Source organism: Phocoena sinus, chromosome 19 (genome assembly GCF_008692025.1).
Source record: "Phocoena sinus isolate mPhoSin1 chromosome 19, mPhoSin1.pri, whole genome shotgun sequence".
NCBI classification, from domain to species: Eukaryota; Metazoa; Chordata; class Mammalia; order Artiodactyla; family Phocoenidae; genus Phocoena; species Phocoena sinus.
In genome coordinates, this window is record NC_045781.1 from 42,208,970 (window position 1) to 42,236,733 (window position 27,764).

Below are 27,764 nucleotides of genomic sequence, written 5' to 3' on the forward strand. Positions count from 1 at the left end.
CAGCCTTCATTCAACTTGTCAAAGCTGAAGTTCTCAACCATCAGTAAAGAATACTGATTTAAAATGTTTTTTTCTAGTTCATAAAGGTCCGTCTACTCTGTATACTAAGGAAATGGGGGTTAGTCCGGTGTGGTGGGGCACTTTATGGACCCCCAGCAAGAGTTTTGGAGCCTTTCTGCCTTTGTTTCATGTCACAAGAACGGACGCTCCACAAAAGCTACTTTTGTGTTTCTAGAGCCTAGAACCGTGCCTGGCACATAGTAGGCTTTGGGTCGTCAGACATAACAAATTAAAACACAAGATGCCTAATTAAATATGGGTATCAACAACAAGTAGTTTTTTAGTATAAACATGTACTGTACCAGGCAATATTTGGGGCACACCTACGTATTAATGGTTGTTTATCTAAAATTCAAATTTAACCGGGCGTCCTGTATTTTATATGGTAACCCTGAGTTCAATAAATATCTGCTGACTTGATTGAACACTTCCTCTCACTTGTAAAATGGGGCTAAGACAGGCCCGCCCTCGGGGTTGATGGGAGGAGTATATGAAGCGCCTGGAACTCAGCGAGCCCTCAATTTATTTGATTGCTCGGAGACCATTAGCGAGTGGAAACCCCTCTCACTTTTAAACCTACAGAGGACAAGAAGGCCTTCTGGCGAGAGGTTCTCAGGCCTGGCCTAGGTTGCACACACCTGCGGTCCGGCCAGCCTTTTCCGGGTCAGGTGACAGCGCGTGGTCACGTGACCTGGCCCGAGTGCGGGCGGTGGAAGGCGGAAGTGGGAGAGGAGTTGGGCGCCGCTTCTGTGGCCGCAGCAGGTAGCGAGCACCGGCTCTGGGGGCGCGGCGGGCGGGCGGGGGCGCGGGGAAGTCCGGGAGTGGCGGGCGGCGCGGGGTGGGCCGGGGGAGGCGCGGCCAGGGCGCTGGGGGGCGGCGGCTTCCTGTGGGAGGGGCCTGGCGCGGCGGTTCCGGCCTCCGAGGAGGGGTGTCCCGGTTCCCGCCCGAGAGGTGTGGGCTTGCCGCGGGTCGTGCGCGGGGGCTGCTCACAGGTGGGCGCGAAGGCAGTCATGGGTGCGGCGGCCAGCAAGTCCTCCCGGAAGGGGAAAGCGTCTTAGGTGCCAGGGATGAAGAGGAGTGACCTTTGTGCAGGGATCGGAACAAGGGGAAGGGGCGACTTGGGACTGAGTTGGAATGGGTCGCCTGAAATTGGGCGAGTGACATGGGGGGAAAGAAGGAGAAATCAGTATGAAGATGCAGCCTGAACTGCTCCTGAGAGTCTTTTCTTTCCTTCCTCTTTGTAAATGCTTGGTACCCGAGACTTTGATTTTGGTCCCATTCAGTTTTTAAACTTCAGGGAGGATCACAGAATCTTGATCATCTTGCTTTCGTCACACCCACTTACTCCTGCTTGGGTAGGGTTTCCACTTCTTGGGAACCTAGCCCTTGGGATCATCTTTCTTTGAGATTTTTCTTAGATCAGATCAACTTCTAGGCTTAAGAAAAAGTGTGGGCACTTTGCTCTGGCCATAAAATGGCTTTTAGCCTACCACGTTGAGCACGACCTAATCCCAGCATTACCTCACCAATGCAGAGACTGCTGTAACCTTGGACACTGTCTACCTTCCCTGCTTCATGAGTTTTCCTCTTTCTTCAGTTTAAATTATTCAGTTTCCTTTACCATGTGACTGCTTATCTTGACAAACTGTAACTAGGTAGCTGACTGAGAGGTCTGTGTTTTGTTCCTTAGAACTGTGACCTGGATCATAATTTTGATATTAAATATCTGTGCTAAAGCTGTTTATCCTCTTTTTCCTTATGTTTACTAACATTTGCAAAAGTGGAATGAATTTCACAGATGTGGTACAATTGGAGTGAATGTTCAAACTGGATGTTTGCAGGAGCCGGAGTTGTTTTGGGTTACAAGTAGGAAAAAGAAAAGTACTTTGCTAATGTATAATGAGTTCAGGTTTTTGGAGTACTTGACAAACATTTAAAAATTGATTTTTGTGGCAGCTCTGTGAGTTAGATTGGGAAGGTGTTATTCCCATTTCACAGTGAACAAACAGACCTAAGAGAGATGACTTGATTTTTTGACAGTTGTTTGCTTTTTCTTCTCTGCTGGTCTCTTTCTCCCTGCTAGACTGCAAATTCCTCAAGGGCAGGGTTCATATCTTATTTGACTTATTTGGCTCCTAGCCTAGTGCCTTGTCATGTTGTGGGCACTTGGTGTTTGGTGAATAAATGAATTTCTAAAGGTCACAGACCTGTAAGTGGAGGACAAGAGATTTGAACCTAAGTCCTAGCTCTTCTTTGTCAGACAAGCTTGCCATTTTCTGTTATTGGTCCATGTGAAAATGACAGGCATGAGGAAAAGGCTTGGGTTGGCTTCTCAGTCTCCTTTATTTAATGACTACTTTCCCAATTGTAAAGAGCTTATGACAGCATCTCATTTAATCTTCACCATGATCCTGTGAAGGTTGGAATTGTCCCTATTCTGCAGATGAAGAAACTGAGGCTTAGTGAAGTCCTTGCTTTAGAGTCTGGAAGTAGTGAGTGACTGAGTAGGGACTCACGCCCCGTCATTTTATCCTTAGACCCATTCTTTTCCATTTATAGAGGCAACATAAAGTTTTATTTTAAAATATTTTTTCAAGTGGACAAAGTATGACATTTTAAGGGAAAAATAGTACAGGTTACAGCAAAAATTGTGAATATGGAGTGTAACTGAAGTTTAGAAAATCCTGTGCTATATCGTAGCTGCCTCTTCCTGGGAAAACATTTTTTTCATTCAATGAATATTTATAAGTACCTACTCTGTACCAGGCATTGTTCTAGAGTTGCATTGTCCAGTATGGTGGTCACTTTCCAGTGTTGAACACTGGGGGTAGGCTATGAGTATAAAATACACGCCAGATTTTTGAAGACTTAATATGAAAAAAAAAAGAGGTAAACTATCTCATTGATTTTTTGAAATATCATAATAAATGATAAATATAAATATATGCTATAAATCATAACATTTAAAGTTTATTGGGTTAAATACAATAGAATTGAAATTTCCTCTGTAGTTTTTATTTATTTTTTTAATAAAATTTTTTTAAAGCTGTACCTTTTTTAGCTGTACCTATTTTAAATTTATTTATTTATTTATGTTAGGCCACGTTGGGTCTTTGTTGCTGCGTGTGGACTTTCTCTAGTTGCAACGAGTGCGGGCTACTTTTCATTGCGGTGTGCGGGCTTCTCATTGCGGTGGCTTCTCTTGTTGCGGAGCATGGGCTCTAGGCGCGCGGGCTTCAGTAGCTGGGGCACGTGGGCTCAGTAGTTGTGGCTCACAGGCTGTAGAGCGCAGGCTCAGTAGTTGTGGCACATGGGCTTAGTTGCTCCACGGCATGTGGGATCTTCCCGGACCAGGGCTTGAAGCAGTGTCCCCTGCATCGGCAGGCGGATTCTTAACCACTGCACCACCAGGGAAGTCCCCTATTTAGTTTTTAAAATGTTTCCTAGAAAATTAAAAATTATATTGGACAGTGCTATTATGAGCACCAGGACTATAGTATACAAGGAAGGCAAAAACCCCTGCCCTTGTGGATCTTAAATTTTAGTGGGGAAAGGCACAATAAACAAAATAACCAAGAAAAATGCACACTACATTGTAATAAAGTAGGGAGGCAGGATGTGGGTTATTGGCTGCCATTGCGGTTTTGAAGAGGGTCCTTAGAAAGTCTTCCTGAGAAGGTGACAGTTGAGCAAAGATCTGAAGGAGGTGAGAAAATGAGCCATGTGGCTAAATGGGGACACAGTGAGCAAGCTCAAAAGCCCGAAGGAAGGGCCACCCCTGGCAGGCTAGTGGACCGTGTGGCTGGAGGGGGTGGTGAAGGGGGGATGGAGAGGATGAGGTCAGAGAGGCGTTGGGGGAAGGGAGAGATGGGCAGGTTGTGGGGGCCTTGCAGGCTCTCGTGGGGATGTTGATTTTCCCTCAGAGTGAGTTGGGCCATTGGAGGGTTTTGAGCAGTGGAGTGGACATGTTTCATCCTGCCTTCTAACAGGCTTACTCTGGTTGCCTTGTGGAGAAAGCAAAGAGGAGTGAGGAGTAGAAGCAGGGAGACAAGTTTAGAGGCTTCTGCCGTGATCCAGGTGAAGGATGGCCTGGGTGATAGTGATGGAGGTGGCCAGCAGCGGTCGGGCCCTGGGTATATTTTGAAGTACAGCCAACAGGATGTATGGAGGTGGGATGTGAGAGGAAGAAGGGAGTCACGGCAATGCTGCAATCTTTGGTGTGAACACCTGGAAGAATGGAATTGCCATTAACTGAAATGGGAAGACTGAATTGGGGGCTGAATTTCTTTCACACTGATCGTAAAGTGCCCAGTAGAAAAACAAGTGAAGGTGTCATGGGCAGTTAGATAAGGAAGTCTGGAGCCGGGCTGGGCTGGGGATGTACATGTGGAAGCAGTTAGCATGAAGATGATATTTAGAGCTAAGAGACTGAGGGAGGTCACTTAGGGCGTAGTGTGGATACATAGCCAAGAGTAGTGCTAGAAGTTCAATTTTGAGACAAAAATCTCACTTTATACTATTATACTAGTAGGTATTTTAAGTATAGCAAAGCATTGCATTATATCTTGGGGAACTTTGTTTTCTCTCCTTTTCACTTTTCATTTAAAGACCGTTTTGAAAACCACAAGCTAATGGGTCTCTTTTCTTCCTAAGGAGGCTACTCTTCCAAGCGTGCATCTTTGTAGTGCCGCTGAAATCAATATAAGTCCCAGTTTCTGGAATTCGTCAGGCTTTCTGGGTTGGCAACCAGTTTAGAGACCTCCAAGAAGGATGGGAAAGAGACAGCTTGGAAGGATGGGTAATGGCTTTTTAATGTTTAAAATATTGGTTCTACCTAACATTATTGAATGTATGTTGTTGCCAGGCATCCTGCTGTTTTATAGATTTAAAACAAACAACCTCACTGTGGTGAAGTGACCTGCGCATGAGGTCACATAGCTAAGAGATGGAGGAGCTGGCATTTGAACCTTAGTCTTCTGAGCCCAGATCTGATGCTTCTGTCAGTAAGATATGCAGTAGTAGATGCATGAACATCACCTTCCACTGGAATCAAGTCAGTGAGTGACTTTGGGTTGCTTCAGACTATTATAGACTCTGGAATTTCTGAGAGGTAGGGACAAAAGGGAAGATCTTGTTTCTCTTAAAAAGAGCCAACTGAATCTTTTTTTTTTTTTTTGTGGTACACGGGCCTCTCACCGTTGTGGCCTCTCCCGCTGCGGAGCACAGGCTCCAGACACGCAGGCTCAGCGGCCATGGCTCACGGGCCCAGCCGCTTCGCGGCATGTGGGATCTTCCCGGACCGGGGCACGAACCCGTGTCCCCTGCATCGGCAGGCGGACTCTCAACCACTGTGCCACCAGGGAAGCCCCCAACTGAATCTTTTTGAGAAGGTTGTAGTCCCCTGTTCCTGCCTCACCACCACAGCAGCTTGAAAACAAACATTCAGTGCTTTCAGTCAAGTGTTAATCACCATTTCTAGGAATATACTGAATATCAAGACTTGGCAGCCCTGACCTTGGGCAGGTCCTCTTTCTCTCTGTGTCACCCATGCCTTTTGCTTCCTGTTTTGTCCTTAGAACTGCTTTCCAGTCTCTCTCTCTCTTTTCTTTTTTTTCTGGCTGTGCCGTGCGGTTTGCGGGACCTCACTTCCCCAGCCAGGGATTGAACCTGGGCCATGCCAGTGAAAGCCTAGAATCCTAACCTCTAGGCCACCAGAGAACTCCCCAGTCTCTTTTATTACTAGCTTATAATTCCACTGCGCTTCCAATGCTGTGACTTCCCATGTCCCTCCCTCCCTCTCTTCTTATGTGCTTGGTCTTTGTACAGATGGCATTTGGCCAAGTTCAGTTCTGTTTGATTGTTTTTCAATATGGGCCTTCGGGGAATGGAAGGTAACTCAATGCTGAACAGAAGAAAGAAGCGGAGAAAGAATCATCAGCCTTGGAAAAGCATGAGAGGATGGAGGGAAGGAAGAATCTTTTGAACAGACCCTTCTCATCCGCATCTTTCAAGAAGTGGATACAGGGTGGGTCTGTACTTATAAGTAAGAAGCACTGCCTGTTTCCACAGTGGCCTAATTAAAAATAAACTCTTAGTGCTGTTGAGTCGTTTTTGCTCTCCCCTGCCTCATCTGCTACACAGGTTCTTTCGTGTCAAGATCAGTGTTCAGTGATTTCTTGACTCAAAGCTGGGTCAAGAATTTCAGGAATCTCAGAGCCTAGAATTTCAACATCAAGAAGAACAAGTTTAGCTTGTAGTACTACTTGAAGAGCACTTAGTATTTGCTGGCTGCTTTACCTGAACTCATTTATTCCCTATGATAATCTTATAAGGTAGTGCTATCATTAGGTTCATGTCTCAGATGAGGAAACTGAAATTTAGAGAGGATGAGAAGTAACTTGTCCAGTGCCACTCAACGGCTAGTGACTGGTGAAGCCTATTTGTTTCCAAAAGATTTACTGGTCTGAAAGGTTCTTGCCGAAGTTGGGTGATAAGAATAATCAGGTCCTTCAGATATTGCAAGAACTGTCACTTGCTAAATCTGACATGTGTTTGCTTTCTCCTGCCAGAAGCTCTTCGAGGATTTATTTAATGGGGGACTCTTAGAGTAAGATATCTGAACTCCCAGAGGGCAGGGGCCCTGTGGCATTCTGCTTTGTATTTCCAGGGCCTGGCACAGAGTGGGGTCTATGAGCATCTGTTGAAAGACTGACTGTGGCTCAGGACTGGATGGGGTGAATCAAAGGGGTCTGGAAGAGGTACAGTCAGAAGGCTGGCTGCCCTCTTGCCGAAGGTGCCCTTGACCGTTATAGTCCCCTGGCTTCAAGAATCAACCCATCCTGGAAACTCCCTAGAGGTCCAGTGGTTAGGACTCGGCACTTTCACCGTGGTGGCCTGGGTTCAGTCCCTGGTCAGGGAACTAAGATCCTGCGAGCCGCGTGGCTCAGCCGACGACAACAAAAAAGAACCCCCCACCCCCCAAAAAGGGGGGGGCTTCCCTGGTGGCACAGTGGTTGAGAGTCCGCCTGCCAATGCAGAGGACACGGGTTCGTGCCCCGGTCCGGGAAGATCCCACATGCCGCGGAGCGGCTGGGCCCGTGAGCCATGGCTGCTGAGTCTGCGCGTCTGGAGCCTGTGCTCCGCAATGGGAGAGAGGCCTGCGTACCGCAAAAAAAAAAAAAAAAAAAAAAAAAAGGAAAACCCTTCCTAATAAGACAAATGTTGAGTTGTCCATTGACTGATGAATTGATGAACAAAATGTGGTCTGTCCTTACAAATGGAATATTATTGTTTTTTCAAAAAAATATTTGTTTATTTCAACTGCACTGGGTCTATAGTTGCGGCACACAGGATCTTTTAGTTGCAGCATGCATGTGGGATCTAGTTCCCTGACCAAGGATCGAACCCAGGCCATCTGCATTGGGAGTGTGGAGTCTTAACCCCCAGACCACAAGGGAAATCCCTGCAGGGGTTATTTCTTAAGGGAGGTTACAGCCGGGCCTGGGTCCAGGTGGATATGGAAATCTAGTGCCCCAAGGATGTGTTGTTGGAAGAGGCTTTTCAGTTTCAGCTTGCTGTCATGAAATCCACATCTTCTAAAAGCCTTTGTCCTTAATCGTGTTAATTTCCAATTCCTCCTGTGTGTAACAAATTATCACAAACTTGGTGGTTTAAAACAACCGAAATTTGTTCCTGTATAGTCTGGAGGCCAGAGGTCTGAAATCAAATCAAAGTGTCAACTGTGTCAGCAGAACTGAGATCCTTCTGCGCACTGGGGGAGAAATCCTGCTTTGCCTCTCGTAGTGGCTCTAGGCATTTGTGGGTTTGAGGTTGTGAGACTCAAATCTCAGACTCAGTCTTTTTTTTTTTTTTTTTTGGCCGCACAGCTTGCGGGATCTTAGTTCCCTGACCAGTGATTGAATCCGGGCCATGGCAGTGAAAGTGCCGAGTCCTAACCTCTGGACACCCAGGGAATTTCTTCAGTCCATGTCTTCATGGCCTTCTTCCCTGTGTCTGTGTCTTCTCTCTTCTGTCTCCTATAAGGACACTGGGCCACCCTAAAGGATGGTCTCATCTTGAGAGCTTTAACGTAATTACATCTATTTCCAAATAAGGTCACATTTACAGGTTCCAAGAGGGTAAGCACCTAGGCATATCTTTTGGGGACCGCAGTTCAACCCACTACACTAATTAAATGTAGACTGGGTGCTCTTGTAAAAATTAAATAAGGACATCATCCTACGACCTGATTTGAAGAGACCCTTTTTCCTTTCTTGAATTTAAATTTTATATATGCCCCAAATAACACACGCACTTAGTTTAGAAAGTCCAATAGCATTACACGGCTCATAACGCAACAGCACTTCCTTGTTTCACTCCCTTTTGTTCTTGATTCTTGTTCTGCAGAGTCAATCAGTTTTAACTCATTGAGCTGTTTTCTGGTATAGACTTCTGCATCTCTAAATGGCATCCTTATACCATCATTTCTTAGCTTGTCAGTTTTTTTTTTAATTGAAGTATAGTTGATATACAATGTTCTATTAGTTTCTGGTGTACAGCAAAGTGATTCAGTTATATATATATACACACATATATATATTCCATTATAGTTTATTACAAGATACTGAATATAGTTCTCTGTACTATACAGTAGGACCTTGTTGTTTATCTATTTTGTATGTAGTAGTTTATATCTGCTAATCCCAAACTCCTAATTTAATCCCTTCCTGCCGCGGCCCTTTCCCCTTTGGTAACCATGTTTGTTTTCCATCTCTGTGAGTCTGTTTCTGTTTTGTAAATAAGTTCATTTATATCATTTTAAAAGATTCCATATGTAAGTGATATCATGTGATATTTGTCTTTCTCTTTGACTTACTTTATTTAGTATGATAATCTCTAGGTCCATCCATGTTGCTGCAAATGGCATTATTTTGTTTTTTTTTTTATGGCTGAGTAACATTCCATTGTGTATATGTACCACATCTTCTTTATCCATTCATCTGTCGATGGACATTTAGGCTGCTTCCATGTCTTGGCTATTGTAAATAGTGTAGCTTGTCATTTTTATCTATTGCTTTTTTTTTTTTTTTTGTGGTACGCGGGTCTCTCACTGTTGTGGCCTCTCCCATTGTGGAGCACAGGCTCCTGGTGCACAGGCTCAGCAGCCATGGCTCACGGGCCCAGCCGCTCTGCGGTATGTGGGATCTTCCCGGTCCGGGGCACGAACCCATGTCCCCTGCATCAGCAGGTGGACTCTCAACCACTGCGCCACCAGGGAAGCCCTTATCTATTGCTTTTTAACTCTTTGAGCTCTTTTCTGGTATAGACTTCTGCTTCTCTAAATGGCATCCGTACACCATCATTTCTTAGCTTGTCAGTTTTATCTGTTGCCTTTTAACCACTGAGGATGGATGCTGAGCTCTCTTTCTGGCCAGTCTCCACAAATGTACTCTTCTACCCCCACCTTCTGATTGCAGCCATATCACAAGTTTTGATTAAATTGTTCATGCTATTTTGATTATAAATATTATTCACAGCTGAGCCACACTGTGTATTAGGATTACATTTCCTTTCTCATAATAGCTTTTGTTATTACTAGAGTTGTTTATTTCCTGATTTTTTCATTTGCATAATTTTCTGTGTACCTATCACTACCTCAGCCCCAAACATTCTGGTAGAGCTAAAATAATACTTCTTTCAGTGCAATCAGATGCCTCATCTAATCTATTTTGTCAGTTTTTTTCTTTCATCTAAAGATGACACATCTTATGAACTCTCTCATCTGGACTGGTTGCTCTCTAGGCTAATGGACAGTAATGCCTTGGGATTTCTCTTCATCGTTAATCTGGGAATTCCTTTTGCCTCTCCCATGTGAATACACACTGTCCTCCAACTTTCTCATTTACTCCCCTAGAGCGTATCTTTCAGTAGCTTCCTAAGAAAATGAGCTTTGGAAGCAATTTTTTTGACACGTTACAAAGCTGAAAATATCATTGTTTTCCTGTCATGCTTGATTGATGGTTATGGAATTCTGGATTGGAAATAATTTTTAATTATAAATTGGGATTAATCATTTTATTTAATAATTGGAAATAATTTTATCTGAAATGTGAAGCATTGCATTGTCTTCTAGCATCCAGTAGTACTGTGAAGTCTGATGCCATTCTGATTCCTGTTCTTTGTAAATGTGGCTGGAAGCGTGTATACTCTTTGTTCTCGTGTTCTGAACTTTCATGACGTTTTGTCTTAGTGTGTTTTTTTGTTTTTGTTTTTCATTCATTGTTCTGGGCACTCAGATTCTTTCTGTATATCCTTCAGCTTAAGAAAAATCTGTAACATTTCTTTGCTGTCTTTCTTCTATTTCTGGACTAAGTCAGACATTGGACATTTTAAATGAATCTACTATTTTAAAAAAGTGTTAGGAATTCCCTGGTGGTCCAATGGTTAGGACTCCGAGCTTCCAATGCTGTGGGCCCAGGTTTGATCCCTGGTCGGGGAACTAAGATCCTGCAAGCTGCATGGCAAAAAAAAAAAAAAAAAGAAAGAAAGAAAACAAAAAGGAAGAATTAAAAAAAATCTTTTCTCTCCTATCTACCATCTTCTTTTTCTTTTGGTTCTATTTCTTAGAATATGTCCTCACTTTATCAACTTCGTTTCTGCTATGAGATCTGTCCTTTCCAAGAGCATTTTCTTATTCTCTGAATCAACCAACCAACCAACTTCCCTCTCTACCTTCCTTTCTTCCTTTAAAATTACATTCTGTTTTTGTTTCATGGATGCAACATTTTCTCTTATCTATCTGAATTGTTTTGAGGTTTTCTCTGACCACAGTTACATTTAACTATGAGTTAAAAAAATTGAAATATAATTCACATACCTTAAAATTCACCAGTTTGAAATGTTCAGTTCAGTGGATTTTAGTATTTTTTACAAAGTTGTGCAACCATCACCACTATCCAATTCCAGAATATTTTCATCACCCAAAAGAAAACGTGTACTCCTTAACAGTCACTCCGACCCCCAACCCTCTGCCCTGGACAACCACTAATCTACTTACTGTTTATGTGGGTTTACCTATTCTAGATAGTTCATATAAATGAAATATGATAATTGGGTCTTTTGTTCTGGCTTCTTTCACTTAGCATAATGTTTTCAAGGTTCATCCATATTGCAGCATGAAACAGTACTTCATTCATTTTTATGGCCAAATAATATACCACTTTATGGATATACTACATTTTGTTTATCCATTTATCAGTTGATAAACGTTTGGGTTGTTTCCACTTTTTAACTACTACAAATAATCCTGCTATGAACATTTGTGTACAAATTTTTGTGTGGACACATTTCAGTTCGTTTGGGGGTATACCTAAAAATGGAATGGCTGGATCTTAATGGTAATTCTGTGTTTATCTTTTTGAACAAACTGTTCCAAAGCTGCTCACCATTTTACATTTCTTGCCTGCAGTGTATGAGGATTTCAATTTGTCCAAGTTCTCGCTTGTGCTTATTATTGTATGCTTTTTGATTTTGGCCATTTTGGTTTGTGTGAAGTGGCATCTCATTGTGGTTTTAATTTCCATTTCTCTAGTGATTAATGGTGTTTGAGCATTTTTTCATGTGCTTATTGTTTATTTGTATATCTTCTTTGGAGAAATGTCTGCTTAAATCTTTTGCCCTTTTTTTTTTTTTTTTTTTTTTTTTGCGGTGTACTGTGTACACTTCTTGGGGGTCGGAGTGACCGTTAAGGAGTACATGTTTTCTGTGAGTCTCTCCACAGTTGTGTATGCTTAAGTGTACTAGGACCCAAATGAGGGAAGGTAAGTGGGGATGGGGAAACCTCTCATAGTTCATGATATAGACTTTCTCTTATCTCCCTGGATCAATATGGTGCCTTATCCCTACTCTCAACCATGCCTTAAGTTCTCAGGTCTGATTTAACCTATCCAGAGATTAAAATTTAACACTCTGTTTGGGATTAGGGAGGGATGAGTGCCTAGCTGAGGTGGGTGGGGACTGGAGTCTGGGACTCTTTTCCATGCAGGTTTTTACCAGCCTTCCTGTTTTTAACCCCACTTCCCCCATCGCAGGCAGTTAGATTTCAGTTTTGACTCACTTGCCACTTTCCAAAATGTTGCTGCCATCTCTGTTGTTTCCTTTTCCATTCTTTTTTAGTGAGTTTACGTTCTTTGTGTTTCTTTCCTGACATTTTGATGGGGTTTGAGAAGGGAGCAGAGATAAATATAGGTGTTTAATCTGTCATGTTCATTGAAAGCCCCTGGAAGACTCTCTGTGGGAAAAGTTGGCATCAAGGAAGGTGGTGCAATACTTAGTCTCCTTGGAACCACTCCTGGAACAGCTCCTCCAGTGTATTCTGTTCCTAGAGTTACATATCACCCCACTTTTTCTTTTTCTTTTTTTTTGGCTGCGTCGGGTCTTAGTTGCGGCAAGCGGGATCTTTTGTTGCAGCGTGCCAGCTCTTCATTTGCGGCACGCGGGCCTCTCTCTAGTTGTGGTATGCGGGCTCCAGAGTGCGCGGGCTTAGTAATTGTGGCATGCAGCCTCTCTAGTTGTGGCGTGTGGGCTCAGTAGTTGTGGCATGCGGGCTCTGTAGTTGTGGCTTGCAGGCTCCAGAGCATGTGGGCTCTGTAGTTGCGGCTCAAGGACTCAGTAGTTGTGGCATGTGGGCTCATTTGCCCTGCGGCATGTGGGATCTCAGTTCCCCGACCAGGGATTGAAGCCGCATCCAGTGCATTGGAAGGTGGATTCTTAACCACTGGACCACCAGGAAGTTCCCCCCACTTTTTCATTTGCAATTTTGGGACATAATTTTAGTTTAACCTTGAGCCTTCTGATAGAGGTAAAGTCCTACTTTCAGTGCACTCAAATTAGTTGAAGCCTCAGCTGATTCAGTAACACTGATCCAGTGGTTCTCGCCACAACTTCGCTTTGGAATCGTTTGGGTAGCTTTTAAATAACACAGCTGTCCCCGGCCCACTCCAGACCAATCCAATGAGAATCTCTGAGGTTAGGGTTTGATTGTCAGTGGGGCTTTTTTTTGTTTCGTTTTGTTTTTATTGCTCTTCAGGTATTCAAATGTGTAGAAAGAATAGAGGACCACTGCTCCAAGGCATTTCATAGTTCATTAAGGATGATTTTACCTAACAGGATAAATTCAGTTGCATCTTTTTTTTTCTTAATTTTAAAAATTTTTGGCTGCACCATGTGGCTTGTGGGATCCAAGCCATGCCCCCTGCAGTGAAAGCACAGGGTCCTAACCTCTGGACTGCCAGGGAATTCTCCAGGTGCATCTCTTATCACTATCTTCTTCCTCCTCTTTCACTGCCCTCCAGCCGCGCTGGCCCCCTTTCGTTCCTTACACTTTCAAGACATGCAGCCATCTCAAGAGCTTTAGCTCTTGCCCTTTTATCTGCCTGGAATGTTCTAACACAGATATCCTCAGTTCCCTCCTTCTCCTGTGTCAGATCTTTGCTCAGAAGTCACCTTCTCAGTGAGACTTGCCTTGTCCACAATGTTCAACATTTCTACTTCCAACCCCCTCCCAAATTCCTGTGTTCTTTCACTGCATGGTGTTTCCCCATACCTCTCGTCACCTCTCTAGTTCTCTTGTCTGTTCCCTATTTGGTATCCGCTTCCCACATATGCCCTTCCCGTAAGCATTAGTCTTTTACTGTATAAAGAAGCCAGTGGTTGGAGCTTCATTTATTCCTTCTGCCATGCTCTTTTCTTTGTGTAGGTAGAAGTTTCTGACCTATATCATTTTCCTTCTTTCTGAGGAACTTCTTTTCAACATTTCGTGCAGGGCAGGTTTTTGTTTGAGAAAGTCTTTTTTTCTCCTTCACTTTTAAAGGGTAACTTCATTGGATACAAAATTCTGGGTTGGGTTTTTTCTTTTAAAAAATATTTATTTATTTATTTGGCTGCACCAGGTCTTAGTTGCGGCACTCGGGATCTTCGTTGCAGCGTGCGGGATCTTTGGTTGTGGCATGTAGGATCTTTAGTTGCAGTGTGCATGTGGGATCTAGTTTCCTGACCAGGGATCGAACCCAGGCCTCCTGCATTGGGAGCGCGGAGTCTTTACCACTGGACCACCAGGGAAGTCCCGGGTTTTTTCTTTTAACACTTTAAATATTTCACTGCACTCTCTCCTTGCTTCTTTTTTAAGTTTATTTTTTGATTTTTGTATTCATCCTGCTTGATGTTCTGTGAGCTTCCTGGATCTATTATTTGGTGTTATGTCGTTAATTTTGGGAAATTGTTGACCATATTACTTCAGATATTTCTTTTGCTCTGTTCTCTCTTCTGATATTCCAGTCATGTGTATTTTGTACCTTTTGAAATTGTCCCACAGTTCTTGGCAGTTCTGTATTTTCTTTTAATTCTTTTTTTCTCTTTGCATTTTAGTTCGAGACGTTTCTGTTAATATATTTTCAAGCTTACTGATTCTTTCCTCAGCCACATCCAGTCTACTCATGGGCCCATCAAGGCATTCTTCATTTTTGTTACCATGTTCTGCATTTTCTTTTGATTCTTTCTTAGAGTTTCCATGTCTCTGCTTACATTACCCATCTGTTTTTATATGTTGTCTACTTTTTCCATTAGAGCACTTAACATATTAATCATAGTTATTTAAAATTCCCTGTCTGATAATTCCAAAATCTGTCATATCTGAGTCTAATTCTGATGCTTGCTTTGTCTCTTCACACTATTTTTTCTTACGTTTTAGCATAACTTATAATTTCTAACTGAAAGCCAGGCAGGATGTATTAGGTAATAGGAACTGAGGTGAATAGGCCTTTATCTAGTTGGGAGTTTTGTGTAATCTGGCTAGGAGTTGGCTTGTGTTTCATGATTGATGTAATTGTAGGTACCAGAGGCCTCAAATTATGCTAGTATCCTTGTTTTTGTCTCCCCTGTAATCTCTGGTCTTCCCTAAGAACCCTTTCTTAAATAGAGTATACACCTTTTAGCTCTTTCAGCTGTAGTCCACTGTTATTTTATTGGACCCTCGATATGGTGGCAGAGTGTGGGTGAGGGAAAGCATTTTATAATTTTATGATTAAATCTCAGTCTTTTAGTGGGTCTCTGTCCCTGGGCTGTGACCTTTACAAGTGTTTATGAACTGTTTTCCTTTCTCAGTGCGATAAGAAGTCTAGAGGGGGCCTCAGGGAAATTTCCTCCCCCGCAGTTGGGATAAGTCCTGGTAGAGTCCTTTTCCTGGAGTGAAGGCTGCTGTTAGAGAACACTCTGGGCATACAGCACAATGGTTACTTTTCCCATCCCCCTGTCAGAGCCAGGATCATTCTTGGCTCTTTACCAGGAGAATCTTACAGGGTAGGAATTTTTTTTTAATGTTTTATTCATTGATGTATCATTAGCACCAAAAACAGTATATGGTACAGAATAAATGCTCAGTACGTATTGAATGATTGAATAAATACTGTTTTACATAGATGTGGGAAAATTTCTCAGACCTAAAATGATAATAATAAACTGATGGCATTTCTCTGAGTGACTAGTTAGTCCCCAATCTAGTGTTTGTCTATTTGCTTAGTGTTTGTGTCTCTCTAATCCAAAACCCTAAGTAAGATAGGATTGTTGTAGAGCAGTTGTTCTCGAGAGGTTTTGACTACAATCTTTAGTAAGACATATACATATTTTATATCATGACCCAATATACATGAAGATGTAAATATACATTTATCTGAACAAACTTTTTATGAAATAATACTTTCCTTTATGTATGGTGTACTTTAATATTTTCTACTCTGTTATTTTATATTTTATTTTAAAAAGTGCTTGTCGAGATTTACATAGAGGTTAAGTTCAGAGGATAATGTTTTTTTTTTTTTTCAAGAAATTTGGGTAGATCTACCACACTTAGTTCTGGCTTCCCCCTTTTTCTCCTGATAAATCCATGACTTCCTTGAATAATGAAATTCATTGAGCATCTATAACCTTTGGTGATGTTTTAAACATGTTCTCCCTCCTCCCCCTGCCTGCCCCAGGCTTATGCTAACTCAGTTATTTTGGAAGTGATTTGAATGCAAACACTTCTCATCACTATTAGAAGGGGAAAAAATTACTTGAGTGCATGTACAGAGTCATCTATTTGTGTTGCTGAGACAGGTGTAGAGTAAAATCTGGGTCTCAGGTTTCATAAGCTTCCTAAAGTGGCTAGTAGGAGTTTGGACCTCATGCCCATTGGAAACCCTGTCCAATATGGGGCCCTGAGACAGAAATTGTAAGTACTTTGGGGTACTTTCCCTTCAACAGTAATGGTTATTTGTCTTTATACATGGATTGCAAAGGTTCAATTCAAGATACCTACCTTGGGGCTTCCCTGGTGGCATAGTGGTTAAGAATCCGCCTGCCGGACTTCCCTGGTGGTGCAGTGGTTAAGAATCTGCCTGCCAATGCAGGGAACACGGGTTCGAGCCCTGGTCCGGGAAGATTCCACATGCTGTGGAACAGCTAAGCCCGTGCACCACAACTACTGAGCCCACAGGCCACAATTACTGAAGCCCATGCGCCTAGAGCCCGTGCTCTGCAACAAGAGAAGACACTACAATAAGAAGCCCGCGCACCACAATGAAAGAGTAGCCCCCGCTCGCTGCAACTAGAGAAAGCTGGTGCGCAACAAGGAAGACCCAACACAGCCAAAAAAATAAATAAATAATATAAATAAATTTATTTAGAAAAAAGAAAAGAAAAGATACCTACCTTGTAGTGTCAGGGTGGTATCTTGCTAATGGATCTGGAGACAAAGCCGTGCATAAATAACATGGGCTATTGTTAGTAAACAGTGGCCTGTAATTATGAAAGACATGGGAGGAAGAAAACATGGTAGTCTTATCTACTCTATTTCTACTACTTTCCCTGTTGGTTTTGTTCGGAGCCGCCTCTGGAATTTATCTGATTGGTTTTGTTTTGGAGCCACGAAGTATAGATCGAAAGGTTTGGTCTTTCTCCCCTGTAACAGGCCATGCGAGGGCTTTGCGTTTCATTCTCCAGAATTCTCTCTAGTTCAGAGCAAAGGCTAAAAACAGCTAAAGCTCAGGGAGAACAAGCTAGTTTAAAAACTACCCTTAGTCAAGTTGCTTCTACCCTTAGAATGAGTCCCAGTAGATGTAAACATTTTTAAATTGTTTTCTTTTTAAAGTCTATAAGTAATGGATTTCCAGCTTTTAGTGCTTTAATCTGTTACTAAAAGCCCCGAGGCTTAATTTACAATCATTAATCTTTCCTTCATTATTCAAGATATCATCTTTTTATCCCCTTTAAAATTATTGTTAAATTATGAAAAAGATCAAACATATGAAGTGGTTCAGAGAATAAGATAACAAACAGTCATGAAAACCACCATCTGGATTTAATGAACAGTAGCATTTTGCCATATTTGCTTCAGAACTTCTTCCTTTAAAACATGAAATGTTGCAGATACAGTCGAAGTTCCCTTGGTCTCTCTGTTCACTCCAGTTCCCCTGCTCCCTCTTCCGCTACCCCAGAGGTAACTTCTGTCCTGAACTTGGTGTGGTTCCTTCCCATCCATGCTTCTATACTTTCATACCATTTATGTGTGTCCACAACAGTAGATACAATTGTTTTGTGAAAGTTCAAGTGTATACCAATGGCATTGCCCTACACTTAAGCTATCACTTCCTTTTTTTTTTTTTTTTTAGTTCTAGTATTATAGTTTGGGGTTTGTACATATAAGTTGAATTCATACATTTCAAGAACTATATAGCATCCCATTTTATAACTATTTCACAATTTATGCATTCCCTCATTGATGGACATTTAGGTTATTTATAAATTTTTGCTGTTATAAACATTGCCATGATGAACATTTTGAACATGGTTGCTTCTGCATTTGTTGCAAGATTTTCCCCTGGCAAATACCTAGGAGTGGAATCCTGGGAACTACAATATATGCATCTTTAACTCTATCGGAGGTTGCCAGGTACCGTCTAACTTGCACTGCTTCCAGAAGCCTGTGAGGCTTCTCAGCAACACTATTGTCAGACTTCTGATCTCTTGCTAATCTGATGGGTAAAAGAGTTGATATGTTTATTGCTTTACCAAAAAAACTTCAAGGGAGTCAAAACATTATTCTTTTGAATTTCAGAAAGTTGATGCACCTCTTCATTCATTCAATAAATACGGAGTTCTTACTAGGAGCCAGGCACTATTCCAGATAGTAGGCTACAGGGCTAAGAGGGGGACACACATCTCACCCCTCATGGAGCTTACCTTCTAGAGGAGGGAGACAGTACACACAAGAAGTCAATACACTATGAACCGTGTCAGTGATAAATGCTAAGGCAGAAATGTAAACTAGGGAAGGATGGGTACAGAGTGTGTGGAGAGGTGAGGTTGACAGGGTGGCCAGGGAAGGCCCCTTAAGAAAGCAACATTTGAGTTAATGCCTGAAGGCAGTGAAGGAATAAGCTGTATATGTGGACAGTTGGGAAAAGAGAATTCTAGACAGAGGGGTAGAAGTCTGATGGGGGAACGTGGCTGGCATGTTCAAGCAACAGCGAGGAGGCCCATGGGGAAGGTAGAGAGAGGGGAAAGAAATGGGAGGCCAGGTCAGAGAGGTGTGTGGTAGTGTATCACGCAGTCCCTCTAAGGTCATTACAAGGACTTGGAGGTAGATGGGCAGCCACTGGAGAGCTTCCAGCTTTTGAATAGCACAGTGATATGATCTGATTACATATTAAAAGACAGGACTCTTGCTGAACATAGAAATTCAATTGAAGGGGGCAGAGAGCAGAAGCAGGGAAAACAATAACCCAGCTAAGAGATGATGGTGTTTGGAGCAAGGCAGTGACAGTGCAGATGGAGAGAAATGTTTGAGCTTAGAAATATTTTAAAGGTAGAATCAATAGGATTTATTGATGGGTTGAATGTGGGGTGTGAGAGGGAAAGGGGAAGCACGAATGAGCCCCAGAATTTTGGCCTGAGCCACTGGATGGAGGGAGTTGTCATTAACTGAGATGTGGAACAGGATTGAGGGCGAGTATCAGAAGCTCAGTATTGTCAATGCGCAAAGAGGACCTGAGGTTCTCCTGCATACTGAAGTATAACTGTTGTGCTGAGAAAAAGCACTGTATGACTGAATTAAAAGCTGTATTACATAGTTGCTTTTTTCATGAAATACCATTTTTACTTTAAAAAAAAATCAACAGATAAACTAACGTTAATAGATTTGGGTGTTTGGCAGACATTTTCCTGAAGATGAATGAAGTAAGCCTGTCACTTCAAGGAAAACAACTGACAGTGCTTGTTGCCAATGATAGAATATGAGTTTTTAAGTGAAAATTAGAAATTTGGAACACTTCCATCTACCACAAAGAGCTTGACAGCTTCCCAATACTCAAAAACTTGTCTGATGAGATCAGTGGTGACATTCACAAATGTGATATTTTGGATAGGGTATAATGAAATGGGTCAACATTTGGAATATCTATAGAACTCAGTGAACCAAATATTTTCCAAATGACAAATGACGATGTTACACAATTATGTATGAGTAAAAGATCCACTCAAAATGCAAGATAGACTTCTGCTTCTAGCCAAGATGGAGTGACGGGGATGCCTTATGGCTAATGAGGTCCATCAAAAATTATTTCATGTGCTTTGTTGGCCAGGTCCATGTGCACATCCAGGTGATAGCAGAGTAGTCGACTGGATGAATGTTGGGCTTTGGAATCAGAAGATGTAGATTGAATCCTGGTCTGTCTTTTCCTTGGCCAATAAACACATTTACTGGTATATCTTCTTGGAGAAACTTTTATTAAAATCTTCTGTCCATTTAAAAGATTGGTTTAATATTACTTTAGAATTTTTTTTAATGTTTAAAAATTTTATTTATTTATTTTTTGGCCACACCGTGAGACATTTGGGATCTTAGTTCCCCGACCAGGAATTGAACCCGTGCCCCCTCCAGTGGAAGTTCAGAGTCTTAACCACTGGACTGCCGGGAAGGTCCCTACTTTTTAAAAAATTGTTGAACTGTGACTTTCCTTTTGGAGATATTATTTTAGGCTCTCCATCCTTAAGAGGTTGATATAGCAGTGCTGTGTCCTTCTTAGCCCATCCAAGTGCTACCCAGATTCAGTACTCATTACAAGACAGACACCACTCTGCCTGAAGCAGCGTGGCTGCAGTTGCTTAGATGTTTATATTTTCTTTTTTTTTAAATAAAATTTATTTATTTATTTTTGGCTGTGTTGGGTCTTTGTTGCTGCGCGTGGGCTTTCTCTAGTTGCAGTGAAGGGGGCTACTCTTTGTTGCTGTGCATGTACTTCTCATCGCGGTGGCTTCTCTTGTTGAGGAGCACGGGCTCTAGGCGTGCGGGCTTCAGTAGTTGTGGCACGCGGGCTCAGTAGTTGTGGCACACGGGCTTATTAGTTGCTCTGTGGCATGTGGGATCTTCCCGGACCAGGGCTTCAACCCGTGTCCCCTGCATTGGCAGGTGGATTCCTAACCACTGCACCACTAGAGAAGTCCTGGATGTTTATATTTTCTTGCTTCTATCTCTTTAGACTTAGATATTAAAATTGGGTTCAGTTCCTCAGTCTCTTCTCAGATATCCTCTAAACCTGCTGCTTTGTTTGTCTTTCAGTTTCCTGGTGATGACATGGCATCTGCCAGCTCCAGCCGGGCAGGGGTGGCCCTGCCTTTTGAGAAGTCTCAGCTTATTCTGAAAGGTGAGTGGCACTGTATGAAGTTTGTCATTTCAGGTCCAGCCCCATCTTTGGGAAAGAGGTGGAATTATACCACACTTTGGCTTACGAGCATAACTATTCATTCTTATAGGGTTGTCATATTATAGCTGGAGTTTTTGAAGAGGAGGGGGATGAAAAGAACTTTTGGAAAGAATTATATAAAATGGCGAATCCTTCCTGCTCCAGGGCTCTTTTCTATCTACGCTCATTCCCTTGGTGAGCTCATCCGAACCTTATCACTTTAAATGCCACCAAATAGTAGGATCACTGCCACATTTGTATCTCCAGCCTGGCCTTGTCTCTGAACTCCAGGTTTGTATATCCAGTAGCTCACTTGGCATCTCCACTTGAAGGCTTAGTAAACGTCTAAAATGTGACATGCCTGGAACTGACCTGATTTTTTTTTTTTCTCAATATCCTGTATTCAGCAAATCTGGTTTTGTCTACATTCAAAATGTGGGCAGCGTTCAGCCACTTCTCACCACCCCTGCTGACCCACCAGCTGGCATCATCTCTGCCCTAGATTAAGGCGGTAGCCTCCTAACCTGGCTTCCTACTTCTGCCCTTTGCCCCGCTTCATTCTGTTTATCGCACAGCAGCCAGTGATCTTGTTACAGTGTAAGCCAGCTCTTGTCACTTCTCTGCTCAAACACATCAAGGACTGTCTATCTCACTCCGCATACAAGCTGAAGATCCCACGTGATATGACCCCTTCCATTTCTCATTTCCTGTTCCACATTTACTCCTCTTTGGCTAGATGCACAGGTCCACGTGGACCTCCCGTGCTATTCATTGCCTCTACCAGGTACACTCCCACCCCTGGGCCTTTGCACTTGCTGTTCCCGCTGAATGAAATGCTCTTTTGGCTGAGTTATCTACCTGGTCTGCTTCCTTACTTTCTGCAGGTTTTTACCCCGAAGTCACTCTCTTCAACGAGGCCTTCCCTGATTCCCCCATCTAAAGCCTCCCTACCCTGATTCCCTCATGTCTCTCCCCTTCATCACCTTATCTTTTTCTTATCAGCCCCTGTCACTATTTAATGTTTGACCTATTGGAATCTATTTCATTTATTCACTATCTCTTTCCGTAGAATGTAAGCCCCACGAGAACAGGGGTTTTTGTCTGTTTTGCTTACTGTTGATGCCCCAAAGCCTAGAACAGTGCCTGACACATAGTGAGGCCTCAGTAAATATCACACGGATGAAAGCCTGCTGCTCCAGTAGCTTTAGGAGGAGGAGTCACGGGACCACAAGATGCTCGGGGAGAGAGGAGTGGCATTCAGTATCTGGGCTCAGGCCTCTCAACGTGATCATTGGGAGGCAAAATTGTATCTTTGGTCCAAATTTTTAAATTATTGTTTGAAAAATGGAAATGTTATTCATTTATTTCACACACTCACATAGTTTACAATTGTTTCCGTTCCTGCAGCTCCCCAGTTCCCTCGCCTGGAGGGAACCTGTTGTTATCAATGAGTGCTCCTTTTCCCACATCATCTTTTTTTTTTTTTTTTTTTAAGCCTACAGCACCTGGTATTGCCAAGCGGTCTCCCATCCAAGTACTACCCAGGCCCAACCCTGCTTAGCTTCCGAGTTCAGGGGCATTCAGGGTGGTACGGCTGTAGTCCCCACACTTTTACCAACATGATATGTTGTCAGATTTTTTTTTTTTTTTATCTTTGCCAGTCTGGTTGGTTAAAAAAAAAAAATTGTGTTCTCAGCATAGTTTTATTTCTCATTAAATGATAAGTGATGTTTAGTGTCCTATCATATGTTTAAGTAAATCTGTATTTCCTTTTCTGTGGGTTGCCTGTGTCTATTCTTTGGCTGTTTCTTATTGAGTTATTGTTTTTTTTTATAGTTTTCATACATTTTAATTACTTTCTTGGTGTCTCATGGCTGTTCCAGCCCTTTTGAGAAGGGAGAAGGATTAGAGTGAACTGGTAGGGTCTTGAACTTGAGACTACAGCCTTTACTGCCTAGCTAATAATTAGCAGGGCTAGGTCAGAACAGAAGCCTGCCCATGGAAACTGGTGATATCCTGAGGTCCCTGTTTTGGGACCATGTTATTCAGGAACAGGCTCTGACTTCTAAAGATTTCTCTCTTGCCTTTCCCTGATGTGTATTTTCTCACTAGTGTGGAGAGAGCTAACTTGATAATACAGGTGCACCTCGTTATATATGCACTTAAGCTATAGGGAGTTGATAATACCATCCAGGAAAATGGTGGGGGAGAAAGAGGAGAGAAGCAACCATTTAAACAGTGTGGGTGGTTCTTCCTCCTGTGCATTTTGTGGATAGAGCCTCTGGTGTAATTTGGGAGCTGTTGCTATGCTGTCCCCTCTCTCTGCCTCAGTTCCCTGTGCCTCTCATAGTGCAGTCCTAGAGATTTATTTTTTTATTTTTTATCTTTAAAAATTTTTATTGGAGTATAGTTGATTTACAGTGTTGTGTTAGTTTCAGGTGTATGGTAAAGTGAGTCAGTTATGCATATGCACATATCCCCTCTTTTTAAGATTCTTTTCCCATATAGGTCACTAAGGAGTATTGAGTAGAGTTCCCTGTGTTATATACAGTAGGTCCTTATTAGTTATCTATTGTATTTATTTTTTTAATTAATTTTGTTTATTTATTTTTTTGGCTGCATGGGGTCTTTGTTGCTGCACGCGGGCTTTTCGCTAGTTGCCACGAACGGCGGCTACTCTTCGTTGTGGTGCACGGGCTTCTCATTGCAGTGGCTTCTCTTGTTGCGGAGCATGGGCTCTAGGCGCGAGGGCTTCAGTAGTTGTGGCACGTGGGCTCAGTACTTGTGGTTCTCTGGCTCTAGAGCGCAGGCTCAATAGTTGTGGCGCACGGGCTTAGTTGCTCTGTGGCATGTGGGATCTTCCTTGACCAGGATTCGAACCTGTGTCCCCTGCATTGGCAGGCGGATTCTTAACCACTGTGTCACCAGGGGAGCCCTGGTTATCTATTTTATATATAGTAATAGTGTGTATATGTCAATCCCAATCTCCCAAGTTATCCTTCTCCTCCAGTCCTAGAGTTTTACAATACACTTTTTAAATACACTAAGGTCCTCAAACGTAAGCCAACTATTTTATCTGATATTTAACTGAAGGAACACTGAAAACACAGCACAGCAAAGCAAAAAACTGGCTGTTTGGAACCTATAGAAGGATAATATGCCACACTTTATTCTGTTGCCTTCCTAAGAGCTTTTCAGGGGTATAATTTTGGAAATATGTGATTTTTTGCCTTATTTGTTGACTTTAAAAGCTAAATCCTATGTGAAGATGTGACTCCATGTATAAGAAACTGACATTTACATTTTATCAAATAGTAAATAAACTTTCTAGATAAACTTGAGACCTTTATTTTGGCTTGTCTTTTTTTTTTTCTTTTTTTTTGGCTGTACGCGGGCCTCTCACTGTTGTGGCCTCTCCCACTGCGGAGCACAGGCTCCTGACGCACAGGCTCAGCGGCCATGGCTCACGGGCCTAGCCGCTCCACGGCATGTGGGATCTTCCCGGACCGGGTCACGAACCCATGTCCCCTGCATCGGCAGGTGGACTCTCAACCACTGTGCCACCAGGGAAGCCCTGGCTTGTCTTTTAAGAACAAGAAACATTGAAAATATCACCCCACTTATTAATTATAAATTACTGCGGGGAAAATGTATCTTTACAGTGGAGTGACCTGGCAAACCCCACATTAACCATGGGATCAAAATTAGTATCCCCAATAGGAGGATGGCCTGGTGTGTACAGTAAGAAGTATACAACCTAACCTGTGTAGTTAGTATTCTTGACAAAAATGTTCACTGTAAATCTAACCATGAGGAAACAATCAGAAAAATGCAGGATTTAGTATTCTATAAGACAGCTGGTGGAAGGAAGTCTTTAAAAATCATTGTCATGGGGCTTCCCTGGTGGCGCAGTGGTTGAGAGTCCGCCTGCCGATGCAAGGGACGCGGGTTCGTGCCCCGGTCCGGGAAGATCCCACATGTACAGTTTGTTCATCTTGATTGGATCCTGGGTTGGGAGAAAAACAGCTATAAAAATATGTTTGGGGGACTTCCCTGGTGGCGCAGTGGTTATGACTCTGTGCTCCCAATGCAGAGGGCATGGATTTGATCCCTGGTCAGGGAACTAGATCCCACATGCATGCCACAGTTAAGAGTTGGCATGCCACAACTAAGAAGCCCGCGTGCCACAACTACAGAGCTGGAGGGCCGCAACTAAATCCTGGCACAACCAAATAAATATTTAAAAAAAAAGTTGGGAACAACTGGGAAAATTTGAATATGGAATGGGTATCAAATGATGGAAGGAGTGACTATACATTTTTTTTTTAGGTATAATAATGGTGGTGTGGTAGGTGGAAGAATGCCCTTATTGTTTGGAATTGCATTCTGAAAGTAATCAGGGCCGATCTGTCATGATATCTCCAACTAACTTTTTTTTTAAATACAGATGTCATATATATATCTGGGTCCTGTGCTATCCAATAGGGTAGCAAGTATAGCCACATAGAACTATTTACATTAGAATTAAATAAAATTTAAAGCTCCAGTCCTCAGTCTCACTAGCCATATTTCAAGTGCTTTATAACCATATGTATCTCATGGCAATGTATTGGACAGCGCTGGTGTAGAACATTTTTATTATTGCGGAAGTTCTCTGGGTAATATTGATGATAGACGCTGAGAGAGAGACAGAAAAGCATATGTGGCAAAATGGTAGCAGTTAGTAAATAATGTGCAATTATTTATTCTATTCTTTCAATTTTTATGTAAATTGGAAACTTCACAAAAAACTACTAACTGCACCATGTGATCTTAGATTGAGTCCAGGACTAGAAAAAAATCTTTTCTCTTTTGCTATAATGGACATTGATAGGGTAATTGGCAAAATTTGAATAAGGTCTGTACCTTAGATAATAGTATTAAAGAATGTTGAATTTCCCAGTGTTGATAATTATACTATGGTAACATTAGAAAATGTCTTAGTTCTTAGAAAAGACACACTGAAGTATTTAGGGAGAGAAAAAGAGGGAGTAATAAAGCAAGTAGCGTAGAAAGTTAATATTTGGTGACTTTGGGTGAAGGGTTTTTTAATCAAATTAATTAATTAATTAATTTATTTATTTGGCTGCGTTGGGTCTTCTTTGTGGCATGTGAAATCTTTTGTTGTGGCACTTGGGCTTCTCTCTAGTCGTGTCATGCAGGTTTTCTGTCTCTAATTGAGACGCGTGGGCTCAGTAGTTGTGGCGCACGGGCTTAGTTGCCCCATAGCTTGTGGGATCTTACTTCCCCGACCAGGGATTGAACCCACGTCCCCTGAGTTGGAAGGGGGATTCTCTACCAGTGGACCACCAGGGAAGTCCCCGGTGAAGGGTTTATAAGAATTCTTTGTATTAGTCTTGCAACTTTTCTAAATGTCTGAAATTATATCAATAAAAATTTTTTTTAAAGTAGATACTAAAAAAACAAGGGCCAAAAGGGAAACTTGATGGAAGGGTTCAAAGAATCAGCCCGGGAGCTGAGAGGCTTGATTCCAGGCTTAGCACTGCCTTTGACTAGCTCCGTGATTTTGGATATGTCTCACTTCCCTGGATCTTAGCTTGCCCAACTATTAAATAAAGGGTTTGAACTTGTTGATTTCAAAGAAACTGTCTAGCTCAAAATGGTAGGACTCTATATAACTAGTTCCTATTTTTTATCTATATTTTTACATTTAAGGGTCTGCCTGCAGATCTGCGCTCACACCACCAGGTGGCCTCAGTTAACCTTGGTCTATGTGTGTAGTATTTTCATTTTCCCACTCTGGGCCACATTTCCCAGCTCTACGACCTTTTTTCCTAGTACCAACCCTTGTTGCTTCTTAATCTTCACGACAGCTTTTGTTGCTGTTGTTCCTTGACTTTCTCTCTAGTGTTCTTTTGGTCCTGGAGAAGACACGTATTGCTAAAAAACAATCAGAGGTGGCTTTGCCCTTTGCCAAGTTGTGGACCCTTATAGGACTGTCATCCCTCAGAAAGGTCTAGGAGGGAGAGGTTTGCTAACTCTTGATGGGAACTCAGGTTCAGGCAGTCTTGTCATCATGGGTAAGGAACGTCAGTTATATGCTCTGATTTGGGGCATAGGATAGAAAACATCCAGATGGGTTTCGTCCTAGTGATCTGGAGTTTCCACCATGGCTGATAAATGCTACAAAAGGAGCTTGTCTAGCATCCAGCCCTGGGCGTATGCTTGCTTAGTTGGTGCTGAGCCCCTCGCTTGCTGGTGCCGTGTAAGCATCAGAAATGCTGCCACATGAAGGAAATGAACAGAAGAGGAAATGCAGGTGGTTAACAAGTACATGGAAAAACTGGTCAATCTGGCTAGTAATTGAAGAAAAGCATTAGAACAAATAAGCAAAGTCTGGAAATGGCATATAGCATGGTGTGGAGTCAGGCTGCCAGGTGCACATTGTGGTTCGAAGCTCCCTGGATGGGTAGCCTGGGGCAATGACCTAGCTTCCCCAAGCTTGTTTCCTCGTGGGTGAAACGGAATGATGATGTATTTCCTGCCTCATTGTAAGGATTCGGTTAGATAATGTGTGCATAGCACAGGATCTGTAATAAGTGCTCATTAACTCTTAGCTATTATCTTTATACTATTTTTTTTTTACCTACATGATTTGCAAAGGGTGAAAAAAACATAGTACTCAGTGCTATGCAGTGTTTGGTGAAATGGATATATTCCTATAGTGCTGATAGGTGTCTACATGGGTTTAGAAAGGAACTGAGCAGTTTTAAGAACTTTAAAAAATGTTCATATCCTTTGGAAGAATACTCAGAAATGCATGCAGATACTATATACATTTGTGGTCATTTTCCCCAAGCCAAAAGTTGGAAGCAATCTATTCAACAGTGAAAGAATAGTTGCCTAAATTATGGTGTATGCTTGTAATGG

The 27,764-nt window shown here is 42.3% G+C and overlaps 1 protein-coding gene and 1 pseudogene across 2 annotated transcripts in view; one reads left to right on the top strand and one right to left on the bottom strand.

Annotated features, from left to right (window-relative positions):
- Window positions 1-737: 737 nt before the first annotated feature.
- Window positions 738-27,764, top strand: part of WWP2 (WW domain containing E3 ubiquitin protein ligase 2) — a 151,731-nt gene continuing 124,704 nt past the window's right edge. The window contains exons 1-2 of one of the 2 annotated variants that reach the window (XM_032611982.1): window positions 738-822; window positions 20,711-20,795. In XM_032611982.1, coding sequence (XP_032467873.1) covers window positions 20,726-20,795 — 70 coding nt within the window. In that variant the 5' untranslated portion in view covers window positions 738-822; window positions 20,711-20,725. The remainder of the gene's footprint in view (window positions 823-20,710; window positions 20,796-27,764) is intronic. The other variant, XM_032611984.1, reaches the window with a different exon arrangement.
- Window positions 22,328-22,436, bottom strand: LOC116744829 (annotated as a pseudogene).